This window comes from Hirundo rustica, chromosome 5 (assembly GCF_015227805.2).
Source record: "Hirundo rustica isolate bHirRus1 chromosome 5, bHirRus1.pri.v3, whole genome shotgun sequence".
Classification (NCBI taxonomy): domain Eukaryota; kingdom Metazoa; phylum Chordata; class Aves; order Passeriformes; family Hirundinidae; genus Hirundo; species Hirundo rustica.
This window is the reverse complement of record NC_053454.1, coordinates 49,209,792-49,224,883: the sequence shown is the minus strand read 5'-3', so window position 1 is coordinate 49,224,883 and position 15,092 is coordinate 49,209,792. Positions and strand designations below refer to the sequence as shown.

At 36.5% G+C, this 15,092-nt stretch overlaps 1 protein-coding gene across 4 annotated transcripts in view; it reads left to right on the top strand.

Moving 5' to 3' along the window:
• The window catches only part of BANK1 (B cell scaffold protein with ankyrin repeats 1), a 134,724-nt gene that overhangs the window by 38,854 nt on the left and 80,778 nt on the right, over positions 1-15,092 (top strand). For all 4 annotated transcript variants that reach the window (XM_040065843.1, XM_040065841.1, XM_040065840.1 and 1 more), the window contains exons 6-7: positions 2,577-2,719; positions 9,369-9,489. In XM_040065843.1, coding sequence (XP_039921777.1) covers positions 2,577-2,719; positions 9,369-9,489 — 264 coding nt within the window. The remainder of the gene's footprint in view (positions 1-2,576; positions 2,720-9,368; positions 9,490-15,092) is intronic.

Below are 15,092 nucleotides of genomic sequence, written 5' to 3'. Positions count from 1 at the left end.
ATGTCTCATTTTATATTTAATGCAGTAAATCTGGTTATTCTCCTCTCTGTAATTTTTACTGATGCAGGAAACAGTTTCCTTGCTTTGTTCGTATTCATGCCATTTCTCTCTGTCACTCATCTTTGCTAGTTCCTAATGATTTTTTCTATTGCTCCATCCATAACTAGTTGATAACAGTTTAAACTATTTAACAGTTTCTTTTAGAAGATCTGTACAGATTTAAGGGGCAGACCTATCCCCATTCTTGATGTGAGTTAATAATTAAAACATTTCTCACCTACGCACTCAGAGTATAGTTTCCTATTGTGCTGCATGCTGTGAATTCCCAGAGGAACTTATATTTTACTATTATATGATTGCAATAATTTTATTATAAATGATTGCCATATAACCTCAGATAGGAGGAAATACATACACACAGACCACAGTTTTCCACTGTGGCTTCTTGGAGCTATGTTTTGGTAATTCTGTGACCTGATGATTTATTTCTGTGACTTGGCACTGGTGAGACTGCACCAGTTGAGTGCTGTGTCCAGTTCTGGGCCCCACCCTTTAAGAAAGACAATGAAGTGCTGGATTGTGTCCAGAGAAGGACAATGGATTTGGGGAAGGGTCTAGAGAGTAATTCACATGAGAAGTAGCTAAAGGAGCTGGCATTGTTCAGCCTGGAGAAAAGGCTGATCACTCTCTACAACCCCCCTGAATGGAGGCTGTGCCAGGTAGGATTTGATCTCTTCTCCCAGGCAGCCAGTGACAGGGCAAGAGGACATGGCCTCAAGCTGTGCCAGAAGAGGTTCAGGCTGGACGCCAGGAGGAATTTCTTCACAGAAATATTTCCTAACATTTGAAACAGGCTGCCCAGGGAGGTGGAGGAGTCACAACTCTGGAGGTGTTTCAGTAATGACTGCATGTGGCGCATGTGCCATGGTCTTGTTGACTGGTTGGTGGTTGGTCACAAGTTGAATTCAATGATCTTGGAGGTCTTTTCCAACCTAATTGATTCTGTGATTTTCATCCTGAACACTGTCCCGAGGTGATGACCATGTATGGGGCTGAGAGTTCTTTATCACTGTGATGGTGATGGTGCAGAGAGTTTGTTTTTAGAAACCTGACTGGAAGGTACATAACAAACAGGGAACTTCCAACTGTAACTGGGTTTCAGAGAACAAAAGCTGCACTCTTCATGCATAGATCTTAAAAGATTCTTCCTGTCACTGGAGGACACGAAAAGAATGATACTCACACAGTCAAGTCCAGAGCAAAAAGAAGGGAAGTTTATTTACTTGACTTTGCTTATATAGATTCTGGACAATGACCAGGGATTGGAGGATAAGGTTTCCACCTCTCCAACCCCACTGGCCAGACTAGAAGTCCATCAGTTGTCCCTCATCAGAGAGGAATGCGAAAACAACCACTTTGTTTGTGTTACAACCCGTGAGAAGACTCTACTACAAAAATGTAAACAATCAGAAAGCTAAAACTCAGGGCAACATCTTCCTTTTTTTTTTTTTTTTTTTTGTGAGAACACTGTTCACAAAAGGGTTTCTGTAGCAGATGAAGAAATAAAATGTGAAAAGTAAATGAAATACGAAATAATTAGAAGAGAGCTGTAGCCAAATTTAATTATGTTTCTTATATCATTTGTGTTTGATGTTTATTCTGTTTTAAAATCTAGAAAAGTAGAAATTTGGAAGTATCCAAATTTCTAAGTATCCAAGTATCTGGTTTAGGTCCATCTGATCTGATGTTATAGGAGAAATGCTGTGTTTTGTTGTTATTTTGGTTTTTTATTTTTTTATCCCCACATTTGGGCAGTTTCCATTTAGGCAATTTAATGTGATGTAGTATTAGACTAGTTTCTCTGGCCTTATTCCTCTTCTCCAGCTTCAGAACTGCCCCTTTTTTCACTGTTTTGTGGGCAGAGTTAATATTTTAAGAAGACTGTGCTAGTATGGTCCAGCAGAATGCCTGGCATAATGAACACTAATGGATTGGGACATATGCTCGTATGCTTGTACTGCATGCATGGAGCAAGTCATACTTAAGTAATGGGCTACAAGTGCCTCTCTCCTTGGTTTTTATGAGGTAAGCAACTGGAATGGATTAATTATACTGCAATTTCTGAAGCCTAGCTCAGATACAATTTTGAGAACCTTGACTGCTTTGAAGAAAAATGTTTCATAAGATGAAAAGCAATCCCACTATTTGTGATAAATGAACTTTTCCTCGCCATGTAGGCATAAGGGAGCTGATTATAGGTCATCAGTCTATCCAAGGGCAGTTGCAAATGTTAAGCATTCTGTTTTCATCTCCTTTCTAATGTGAAGCAATACAATAGCTTTGCTTTATACAGATTTAAAGATATGTATTTTCTTTTGTCAGCTTTGTGATGTTAGGCTGAAAGACCAGAAAAAAAAACCTGTCTACACTGAATCATCTGTGAAATGCAAATCCAGTCAGTTCATCAACTCTATGTTTTTTCTGTGATATTCTCTGTTCTTTTACTCATTCCCCAAGATCTCTGGTCTGGGACTGTAAAATATTTTCAGCTGATGTTCTGATTTGTGTTTTATAAGATTTTCCTGCTGGCCCTGTATATGTAAATGTCTACTGTGGGGGAGTCATTAAGATGACAGCACAGATTGAATACTATACTGCACTAGAGGAAATTGAACTCATTTTAAAGAAAATGGCTGACCCAATAGCTTTCACTTGTCAGGTAAGTTGACTTCTCAAATTTTAATTAAAGAAAAATAGAATTAAGTACCTAAATGAACTAAGAGATAGCATGCAGTCTTTTGATTGCACAGTAGTTTGTAATGGCTCAGTAACAGGCTCAAGATTTAGAGGTCTGTCTCTGAGAGATCTAGTTGTAAGCAAGTCAGGCAAGAGAAAACAAATTTTCCATTTTCTTGTTTTGTTTAGAGAGTGATGTAAACGTCCTCTGTGCTGTATATGCCCAGTGAGCAACATGCTGCTCTCCAAAGGTTGAAAATATGAACAAACATTAGTGAAGTCCCTCTCCATTTAAAGTGGGGTTTTTTGTATGTTCTACCAATAGAAGCAAGTAATCTTAAACCACATTGTATTTGGAGCGTTATTATTCATTCACCATCAAACCAAATTTTTCTGGCATAGCTTGTATGGGAAGTTGTAGGTTGCTGTTCATGTAGAGTCCATTTACAGCTGCTGAGTTGTCATTCGTGTGATTTGCTGGTTGCCATGCAGATTTTTTTGCGCATATTTAGAAAAAAAATCAGGTTTTGAGCTGTGTTTCAGATCAGCACAGCAGACTGCAGTGCTCTGCAGCCTGTTCTTTCCCAGTGGCACATAAGAAATAACAGGAAAGAAAGCATTTATTAAGAAAGGATGGAATCTCAAGTATCATTTGTTGAATGGTGGCTAGCCCAAGCAGACCTTGCACGTTGTCTATATTGTAATTGCAAAGCCAGAACAAAAATAATAGATTGTGTTTCCAGAGCAGATAATCTCATTTTCCAGTGACAAATATACCTTATCCACCACCTAAGGCATTACACTCATAACAAAAGGATTAATAAAATATGATGTATTGCGTTATTAGTGTTCTATTAAGGCTGAGATTCCTTCCAATTACAAGTTACATCTGTTCTAGGAAAACAGGTTGTTGCACAAGAAAAATAGTACTACTCAAAAAACAAATGTATTCTTAAATTCTTTATGGTATCCATATTTTTTAGCATGTATTTTGAAGCATATCTAAGTAAACCTCTAAAAGGTTTCGGCTAAACCTCTATGCATAAGAAGGGGCCATAATGATTTAAAAGTTTATCATTAACATGGTAAACAACCATGTTAATGGTTGTAAATATCTACACACAAGGTGTTTCCACTAGAGAGGTATTTGTGTTCTTCAGGAGTTTGACCCTTCATGTAACCAGCATTTATTAAAGCACATGCAATCCAAGTCATATTCAAATGCAAAAATAATTCTGTGCAGAGCAGTAGTGCACACCAGGAAGTACAACTGTAATGTTATGTCTATTATGTTTAACATTTCCTCATCTTTACTCCTCTTAATAATGAGCAAGGGTTTAAACAAGGTGACAGTGCTATATGCTATTATTTTTATTGTTTTGATAACTGAAAAACTAATGTTAAAAAAAAAAGTTTTTAATTTGGTAAGCTCTACAGTCCCTACAATGTCATGGCTACTCTGTGGCAAAGGATACTAATGGTAATTCCTCTGTAAATATACCTATGTGTTGGAAGTTTTGTCTCATTTAATGGTACCTGCTGGGCCTCAGAGTGAGGTACACTAACTACCTAGTTAGCTAAAATTTTTCTGCAGACTTCTTAAATGACTCCTGATTTAATGTCAACAAGCTACATCATAAAGATGCAATTTACAGAACATAATTTAACTTAATCTTTAAAATATGTTCACAAAAGGAAAAACAAAACAGACTTGATACTAATTAAAATTCCCATCAAGTAGCGACAGCAGTAGTAGCTTCTATTTAACCAGGATAATTAAAACCTTTGAGACTATCAACTTGTTTGCAGAAGTATCCTGGGGCAACAGTCATTTATCTATGCAAAGTAACAATCAAACACAATGGAAAACAAAACTGATATAAAATAGAAAAGCTTACAGCAATTATTGCTCAAAGCAATATCAATCTGTGATTCAAGGGAAAGTTCTAGATTTTCACAAATATTTGCAATGTGAGAAGTATCTCCTTATTAAAATTGTGTGATGAAAGCAAATGGCTGCATTAGTTCATACCACAGGCGGAGTTCTTTGGTAGAATGCTTACATTATATTCTGTATTGTCTTGTCAACCTCTCCAGCTCCTTTGAGATGCTCCACTTTGTCCCCCAATAAAGCCAAAGAGATAGATAAAACCCAACAAATAGGATTACAACTATCCATTCCTTTTAGTGATGGCCAGATGAATTCATGGATCTTAGTGGGAGATTATCAAACTGTGGTACAACTGCATTTATGGATCTGGTTTTTTGAGAACAATTAGATTGGCATGAGCTAAGGTTTAGATTAAATATAATCTAAGATTTTACAAATCGCAGTTTTGGATAAAACTCTTTGCTACATCTGATAAATGGTAATTTTCTGTTCCAAATTTTTTCTGAATCTAAAAAGCATTTAGCAACATCAGCAAGACATTTTAAACCACCAAATAAATATTTAAAATGTAATTGAATTAATAAATAAAATTAAATAAGTTTTTTGCATGAGTTTTGAAAGAGAAAAACCTGAAATGTTAAAGTAAGAAGAGTTTGGATTGTAATAACTGAATCATAATGCTAAATGGATTTGTTATGAGACATAGGAGGGTGAAAGTTGGCTAAAGGTCATGATTTTTGGTTCTCTCACTTTCACATAATTCTGCATTCAAGAAACTCCCTTAGGGAGTTTATGTTCTTACAGTAACCTAACGTATAGACTGATTTTGAGGTTTTTATAATTCATAATTAAACTTTTTCATATTTCATGTTTTACTTTACATCAGCTAATCATTTCAGCATTCTGCTGGATTTTATATACTGTATTGATTTTTCTCTCAGAGTTTCTACCAAATGGAAATATTGATTCAATTATTTAGTGTTGGGGTTTCCTGGCATAGATTTATTAGGTTTCAAAATAAAAAAATACAAAAAAATTAAGCAAAGGTCATATCCTTATAACTGAAGTTGGTAAGTTCATGTTAGCTTGGGTGACTTAGAATATCTAGAGAGATTGAGAAAGTCTTTATGACAGACTTTGGTTGAATACTCCTATGATTCTGAGATACTTGGTATCTTAAAGGATGTTTTTATCATAGTCATTAAACAGGATTCCAGTTACAGTGGATATTGGAAAAAAAGAATGAAAATAAACTACAGCCTTCTCTATGAAAATGTGTAAAATAGCTATATGACTTATGTGGTGGTATTTTGTGTGCATCTCTACCTGATCCCCAGAGATACTTCATTTGAAACTGTATTTAATATTTCAATCTTCTCAGCCACATCAACAACTGTTACTTTAAAATGCTTCTTTCTTTCCCTCTAGGTATGAAAGCTGACCATATTCTATCACTGGCTAAAATTGTCAGAAATGCCTGTCACATTTTAAACCTAGTCCATTCTCTTTGGCAGAAGCAATCCAGATATTGAAGTCCATATAAAGTAGTGTCTGATATGTGAGAACTAATGAAGAAGTTAACATTATGTAAATGTAACCTTGTTAGTGCTGCCAAAGCCAGCGCAGAATATGCTAATTTACTGGCTGTGGATGCTGTGTTTCAGTGGCACACATTTTCAGGGCTTGGTTAGCAGTTATTAAAGAATGTAAGTAATCTTGTTGACAAATGCAGCAAAATATGTGTTTGGTGGTCTCCTTTTTCAAGGATGTTTTTGGAAGCCCAGGTGTGATGATCAGTACTTGGGGCTTTTCTGTTCACAGCTGTGTCCTGTTGATCTGAAAAGGGGCGAGGGAATAGAGATAGTGCTTACAGTTGGGGAGGAGGTAATGGGACAAGCAGTAATGCTTGTGGAAAGATTTCCAGTACTGGAGCAGAAAATAGTTGGCTTGTGCTTCAGAGAGTACAGGAAAATTTGTCTACAAACCCATTAGTTCTGAGGGGCTGCAAGGACATCAGGGGAAACTAGCACTCTTGCCTATTTTCTCTAGTGTTTTAAATCTCTATTTGGATAAAAGGTGGTCTTTCTCAAAATCCTGGGTTCTTTTACAAGATGCTTAATTTTAAGTTCAACTATAAATACAGTTCTGCTTCTGTTGGCTTTGGTGAAACTTCCCCAGGAACTTCAGGTTTGTAGTGTTGATGAGATTTCTTGGGCATATAGAGATCTGTGCTGGGTATGCTAAAATACATAAACACAGCAGACTTTGAGTCTGTGAGTGACATAGCTGCTTTTTTTTTTTTTTTTTTTTTTAATTAATTAACCAATCTTTTTTTCTTTTGTATCTTTGCTGTAGAGTAGCACAACAAAGCTCCCCATTATGGTTTAGTTAACAGCATAGCTTGTTAAATCATTTCTTAAGCCTTCAGATTTTACATCACAAGAATAAGAGGAAAAAGAAAATGCTGAGATGGAAAACATGAAGCAAATTGCACTGATACCTTTGTATAAGAAGTGCATTGTTCTTGACTTGTAATTCATAGAAATGCATAGGCTGATCATTGGAGGGAAGGCCTGTTAAGTATGAGAAATTTTGCTACAAATTCCTGATGCTCTTCTCTGATATTCTTCAAGAACTTGATCCATCACAGGTTGTGAAACACTATTGTGTTCCATGTAAATTTGGTTGTCTGAGCATGAAGTAAGAGCTAGGCACTCTTAAGGCACTTCTTCCATAGGTTTCTTTCTTCCATAGGTGACTGAATAAAAGGGATGTGAAAGGGTTTTGGTCTCAGCTCATATTAAAAAGTAGAGGAGATTTGTAGGCAAGACATCCCAGAATGCTTGTTGAAAAACTGCTTATTTATCTTGGATATACAGTACAGTCTGAAATGGATTCTGTCTGAAATTGTTCCTCTGGAATTTCAGGACAGAAGATAAGAGGCAGATATTGTTGGGGAGGATTTTGTTTGTTCATTTTCTTTTTAACAGAGAGGATTAGATAGGGAGCACAATGTGTAGGGGGTACTTTAAAAGGAGATGAAAAATTTTACTTCAAACTTAATTTTCTAGAAGTCCATTTAAATTCTTATTCTCTGCATGGTGGGATATCTACTACACAGTGAATGTACCTCCGTGAGTACCAATGATTTTGAGCCTCTCTCTTTGTGACACAGGATCTGCCACTCATCTGAGCTAGTTCCTGTGTTGTTCCTTGGTTTTGTCCTACTCTAGTTTGAACTCTGTTAAGTTAATGATAACCTATCTAAGAAGGCCTACTTGGAATGAGAGAGAATAGTATTGTTTCCTAATTGGATTTTTATATTATTCCTCTTAATAACTTGTAAACATAGTGTTGTTATTCATGTTAATAGTTTGGGGGTTTTATAGATATTTTGGGAGGTTTTGCATATGCTTTCTGAATTCACACAGTAAGTCTTGTACTCAGGTTAGATTTTTATTCTAGAACAAGATCTTAAGATCTTTTTTCCTAGATGGAGTATCTTCTTAATGCTTATTTCTTTGCTTATTGAAGATTATGATATGTATTCATAATTATTGAGTAAAAAATACTGAGAATGTACTGTGACAGCACAGAAAGAGAGTGAAAAGAAACACAGTGATTTTTACATGTCTTAATATGGAAAGGGCAGGGTTAATTGTGGGAAAAATAAACCATCATATTGTTAGCTTCCTACCTGCTAAATGAATATCTCATCTAATTCTTGATAGGAGTTAGATGAAAATTATATCCTGCCTCTGCATTCAACATTTTCTGATCACGTCATACTTACTCTTCTTATTCCCTTTTAACAGTCTTGGGAATTAAACTTCATGTTTCATCAGTACACCCTCCTGTCATCTTCTCCTCAGCATGTCAGTCATAGACTATCTTTTTAAATTCATATTCTAAGCATGTCTGAAGATGTTCCATTTTAGTCATCCCAGAATCATCTTGACTAGCAACAGTCCAGCTGTGGGAAGGCAAACTCTAACACAGGGCTAAACTTTGACTCTGAGCAGAGTAAAGCAACTCTCCCTGACCTGTCCTCTGCTGTGTCTGAGCTCCTTTTGGTGCCCAGTGCAGCACAGACTGGACTAGAGCTGTAGTACTTGGTGTAAAATATCCTTATTCTTCAAGTCTCTATAGTCAGGCTTCTCTTGTCAGGCCAGGCAGAGAAATACTTATTTACAGCTACCTTGAAAGTTGTTAGGAGTAGATCTCAACCTTCTGTGCAGAAAGAGGCACTCAAAAATCCCCTGGCAGTCAGTGTGGACATCCCTTGTCTAATGACTGTGTGTTTAGTAGGAAGCTGATCTATCTTGTTGATATCAGTTTCTTGTTCTGTCTTGGCTGGTGAAACTGAAGCTGTTTCCTACCTAGGGAAGTCCACAATCTTAATGTAAAAGCTTTGGGTATCAGAGAGCTGCTGTAATCTTTAAACTCACCCTGAATTACTGCTGTAGTAAAACATAGATCTTACTGCCCTTACACTTCATCCAGAAGTTTTTAAGTTACGGCTGAACTTCATATGTTATGTTGCTTGTTTATATATATTTTTCTTTTAGTATTAAAATATCTCTTCTACAGTTTTCAAAAATTGTGCTGCTCTTGCTGAAAGAGAGTTTGCCATAATACTGTTTTGAGTAATTTGATTCACCAGCACTCTGAGGATAAAGTTAAAAATACATTTTCAACAAATGCACTAATATTTTTTCTGTTTTTTCTTTCTTTTAAGCAGGCATTGAAATTTTCTTCTGTAGAGAAGGTAGACAAGGTTCTGACTTCATTATTGAAAAGCAAAATATCTACTTATGAATTCAGCCCATTCCAAAGTGAAGAAGAGCACCATCACCAAGCTAGTGAGTAACTATGTATTGATTTTTATTACTGATGCTATGGTTATTACTTATAAATGTTAATAAGGCAATCCTTAAGTACTGAAAGCCTCTAGTGAAATGGAAGAATCCACAATAAAAACAACGTAAGCAGAAAAAATGAGAGAAAGAATTCTGTAAGTCATTACTTTGTGACTCAGTACTTTGCATTTATACTTCTCTGGATTTTTGATCAGCTTTGGATTAACTGTAAATTGACAGCTTTACAGCTGAGCAGATTTGTACTCACAGAGAAAATGGGCAATGGGAGTCATGTGGAGATGCATATACATTATATGTTTTTTACTAATTGCTCTTCTGCAATGCAGTTTAAACTTCACTTTTTCCAAGTAAGGGGAAAATCTGATAGTTTTCTTTATCTGAAGAGAATGGATGGCTTTTGATCTTAAAACAGCACTGAACTTCTCCTGTCACTTTTAGTACCTATGCACTTAATGGTTTTCATTACTTCTGGCAAAAAGATTTTTTTTTTTTTTTTTTTAGTTTTAATTTTTAAAAGAAGGCAACCCAGTGATTTAGAATAGGGTTTCTCCATAAAGTAGATACATTATATGCACAATTCAGTCATGCATCAACAGAAGCTGCTGCTAGTACCAAGTGGAGGGCCCTGGTTGAATTATTAACCACTTACTAGGGATTCAAACTGGTTTACCATAAACCAAGAGTGTTGTTATTTAGCTTGTGTTTTGAAAGCATCATTATGATGTTATTTCAAATGTGTTTTGAACCTCAGCTTTTTAAAAAAACTTATGGGGAAAAACAATACTCAAGATGTGTTTTTCTTCTAAAATACTTGAGAAAGGTCTGTTCTGGATTCTGCTTGACCTCTGATTTGTGTAGCTGGACTATGGTTTTGAGAGAAATAAGCTCTCTCTCAATCAATAAACCTACCACTTCTCATAACCAAATACAAACAAATTTTGAAGGTAGCACTACTGGGATTGCCATCATGTTTCCTTTCCTTTTCTTTGTTGATGCAATTCACTCCTCTGTATTAGATAAACATGATTCAATTTGTAATGTAAAAATGAGCTTAAATGTCAAAGTTAATGGAAGCAAATAAATGAGGTGCCTGTCCTTGACATTTTCCTGTGTAAGACTGCAGGATTAGGATGGATAACACAGATTCAAGAGTCTTTCCCATTGTGAAATGTTAGTTGATGAGCAAAAGATTTTTCACTCCTGCTGCCTCCGCTGAGGCTTAGTGACCTGGTTCGGGAACGACACGGCAGCCACACCCAGGCTGCTCGGGCCACCAGCTCACAGACACCAATGTGGTCGATGGCAAATGGCGCTTTGTGAACTGATTACATGGAGTTATAAAACCTCTGTTGGCTACATCACAACCGTCTGCTTACGTTACAAGTTACGTGTTGCTTAGCTTATCAAGGACACTAAAACAACTAAGTGTTGAGGGAGGGGTTCTGTCTGCCCGTACAACGCGATATCTTCCGATTGCCTGTCCCTAATCTCCCACACACTTCTCTAATAACTATTAGATCTGGTGATGTTTTTGAATATTGAGAAAAATGCTAACCAACCTACTCTGGCCCTAAAAAAAGCCTGTGTGTTTCATACCAAGTTGACTTGCTTGAGCCACTAGTGACCTTAAAATGAACTGGTTTGATGTATGGCCCAAAAAGAAGGTGCAAAGTTATATGCTCAGATTCTTCATGTAAGAAAGATGCATTCACAGCACTGGAAGCACTCAGAATGTGGGAGGTTTAGACTCATCCCTCTTCTGCCTGAAAGGCATATAAACCTGTGTCTTTGACACTCTTAAAAGCATCCCCAGCAGCCACTAGACATGCCCAGTAGGGAATGAGAGGAGTGCAAGCTTTCAGCATGAAGCAGAGGGAAGAGAAACCTTTCTCTGTATTGTTCTGTATTGGTGCTTTATTTGAACTACTATTTGAACATTCTCGCACATCAGGGTACAGCTGATAAATTGCTGCACTTGAGAGATCTCGCTAGGTCCTCAGAATGAACCAAGAATGAAGAACTTATGATTAATTTATTGGATAACTAATGAATTGCATGGTTTGACTTCTCACAAAGTGTGTCTCACTGTGTGAATAAAAACTTAGGAGTGAAAAGTAAATGTAAAAGGCATGTGATATAATGAGATTAAAAAGCAGTATGATGGTTTCCTATACAGACAGTGATTTAGAACAAAACATCATGAGATGCATGTTTGCTTACACAATTTTTAAGGAGCCACTCCCATCCCCAAAATGGCTGTTCAACATTTTTTTAGGGTGATAATGCAGTACTTGTGGGTAGTCAGTGTCTAGGCTGGTCAAGTCAAGATAGGTGGCGAAGATGCAAAAGGTTAACTGATGCAGAGGAGTAAGCTAAATGCAGACTGAATAGAAACTACTGGCAAATATTGTGTTTAACAAACAGCATGGACTGGAGACAAAGCCAGGACTTGTCCGGAATTTTTAGTGGTGGTGTCATGCCTTGTGAAAGAATGTAAATAACATTCTGTCTGAAATACTGTCTGAAATACTGTACATTCCATACTGAATTGATTTCAGGGTATATTGTATGTAAATTGTTCCTTTATATTCTCGTAATAGAATCCAGTCAAAGCATACTAAAAAATCCAAACTTATATTTCAAAATATTTCTTGAGAAATATAATTCTTCTTGGAAAGCCCTGATTCTTAGAATCCTCAGATTTGGGAATTTTTGTTGCATTGTTTTCTGTCCAAGAAATAAGAATTTACTTGAGAAAACCTGTTTCATTTTCCACTACTAATTAATTTTCATTTTTTTACAAGTTATCTATTACTATTTCTCTAATTAAACTCAACTACTGATGCTTATGAAAAGTCCTGAACTTGCTTTGTAGAAAACGGTGCTTTTTGTCACCTAAAACTGCTAGCAACCTAGCAAATCCTATCCTGATTTCTGTAATTCTTTTTTTCCGAGTTGAAATATCTATCCCAAAAGAAAAAATAGAGTCTGGGTTTTCAGCTTCTAGCAGAATAATGGAGAGGGAGAGAAGGCACTGGTATTGGCACTTGTAGAAGTCATCTTAGGTGCTTTTTAAATTGCTAAGAAAAACAACCATGTCCTGTTTCAATAATTTGGGAAATAAAAGAAAAATGTCTTACAAGATGTGCAGAAATATCACTGTAGGCTGCTGTTTCCTTACTGCAATTTAATGAAAATTCCCACAGGCTAAGTCAATGCTATGATACAGTAATATTAGATTTTATGCTCTGTTTTATGGCTGAGGTTTTCCAGAATTCTCTGCACAGAGGAGAAAGGATTATGGCAGGACAAAACATACAAAAAAAACCCAGCAATTCCCTCTTAACCTTATGTATATCAAATAGAACTTTTAATTAAAAGCAAGCACTGGCCTCAATGTAAGTTGAAAGCTAAAGAAGCCAACTAAAAGGACTTTAAAATGTACCACCTGAGGTACATCCCCTTTAACCTTTCCTTCCTGCTGACCAGTTTTTAGTGTAGGTGCCAAGCAGCCGCAGCTTTTCTCTGTTAACGTTCTCCAGTAAAGGACTGGTGATGAGTAAAAGCTGTTCACTGCTTTACCCTCCTTATAACTGCTACTTTTAGCTAAAATGTACCAGTTGCTCCAGTTTCAGAGGAGACAAAATTTCCAGCAGTTTTCACCAATTCAGTGTCACCAACTTGCAAGTTCAGGAGTGGTATATTCTGCCTGAAGCACGTGGGCTTTCAAATAATTATGGCCCCTTCCTACTGTGTGCAATGCAAAACTTTATTTAAAGTGGTTAAACATGGTATGATGGGATTTTCTTTACAGCAGAACATCTAGTTTGTCTTAAGAGCTCAGCTTAATTTTGAGAACATGCAATTAAAGAACAGATATAATTTAAAAAAAATGCAAATAGATCTTGTAGTGGGCTTTTCTTACTTGTTATTTTGACAGTGGTACCATAATCATCATTGATTTCTGCTGTAGAACCTGGTGGAAAGCATGAAGTTCTTCACTTTTCCTAGTGACTTGGAAGGAATTCAAAAAGTTAGTGGTGTCTCTTTTCAGAATGAGGGCAGAAAACAAAGACCAGAAGGCTTCAATCATCTCTTTTGTGGTTGTTAACCTTACTTTTTTACATAATTATATATGGATTTGGGGGAGAAATTTCTGAGAGGCCACATTCAAGGACACATTCTTCCCTTCGCTGCATGGGAGACCAAGCTATTAGCTTATATTACTACCTAATTATTATTAGCTATTATTAGCAGAGAGTGAGTATTTGTGCCACAGCGGCATACAGAAATGGTCATTGAAGTGTTGTTGAAGTTGCTGAAACAACAGCAGCCATCTCCACTGTCAGTGTAGCGTTTACCAAGACAACAGTTGTACCGAGGTGGCCTCAAGTAGTTCAGCACATTGGAGGGTTTATCAGCAAGACTGGTAAGGTTTGGCCCTTGAAGATTGTGTCCTACTTCCTGTGAGTGCAGGGTGTTGCCAGCTGAGTGCCTGAAAATCAGAGTATTGAAAAATGTCTTAAGTTAGTGAAGCTCAGTTGTGTGTGGGTCCTCATAATGACTTTTTGCCTTGTGTGACAACTTGATGCCACCAGGCACCAGGCTTCAGGTTCGTGAGCACAAGACATTAAAACTGTCCATTGGAACCATTCATTTCCTTTTTGACTTTCATGTAGAAAATCTCACTATACCACCAATGCTGCTTTTAAAGTTTTCCTGCCTGATAACAACCTTTTTTTTCCCTGCAATTTAAAAAAAAAAAAAAAAAAAAAAAAAAAAAAAAAAAAGAGAGGGAGAGAAGCTTGTTTTCTGAAATTGATTTAAAAATTTCTTTCTTTTCACCATCATCCATGACTAGCTGAGGTATTTCATTTGTTAATGATGTCGTTTCCCATGATGTTCAAAGTATGTAAGTGTAGGAGTCCTGCCTGAATATCAAACTCAGCTAGGGAGCAGCTGAGTGGTGACCAGAAAAAACAGCTCAGGTGCAAGGAGCTTAAGGAATTTTGGAATACCTCTGCTTTTTATTACTTTAAGAGTGCAGAAATGCATTCTAGGCACATGCCTAGAGCATGCTTATGAATACCACCTACTCTTCTTCTCTTTCTATTGCTGAAGAAACCATAGCATCCAGTCCATTGGTAATACAGGCTTGATTAACCTTCAGATTTGTAACCAATTTTTTTGGGTTTCATTAGTATGAGTAGAAATTCATTTGGAGCATGTTATTAATACTGTCTTAAGGCTCTTTTTACTGACTAGATTTGACCTTTTGGTGTCTCCTAACAGGGTGCAAACTATTGAGTAAAATTCATAAAATTTACTCTTCTTTAAAATTACTGCTCAACACCTTTTGCATTGCTGGATGTCTAAAAAAATTAGCAAAACCCACAAGTACTAAGAAAAGCAGTTTGAGGATTTGTGGATGTTTCTTAAATATTAGCTTAGATTTGAACACTTTTTTTAAGAGAATCCTGTTTTTCCTATGTTTAGAAAAATCTAGACAAAAGTAAGAAGTCAAATGCTGTACTCTGGGCTAAAAATGATAGTTCTTCAAATGACAGAATGAAACCCAGTTTGTG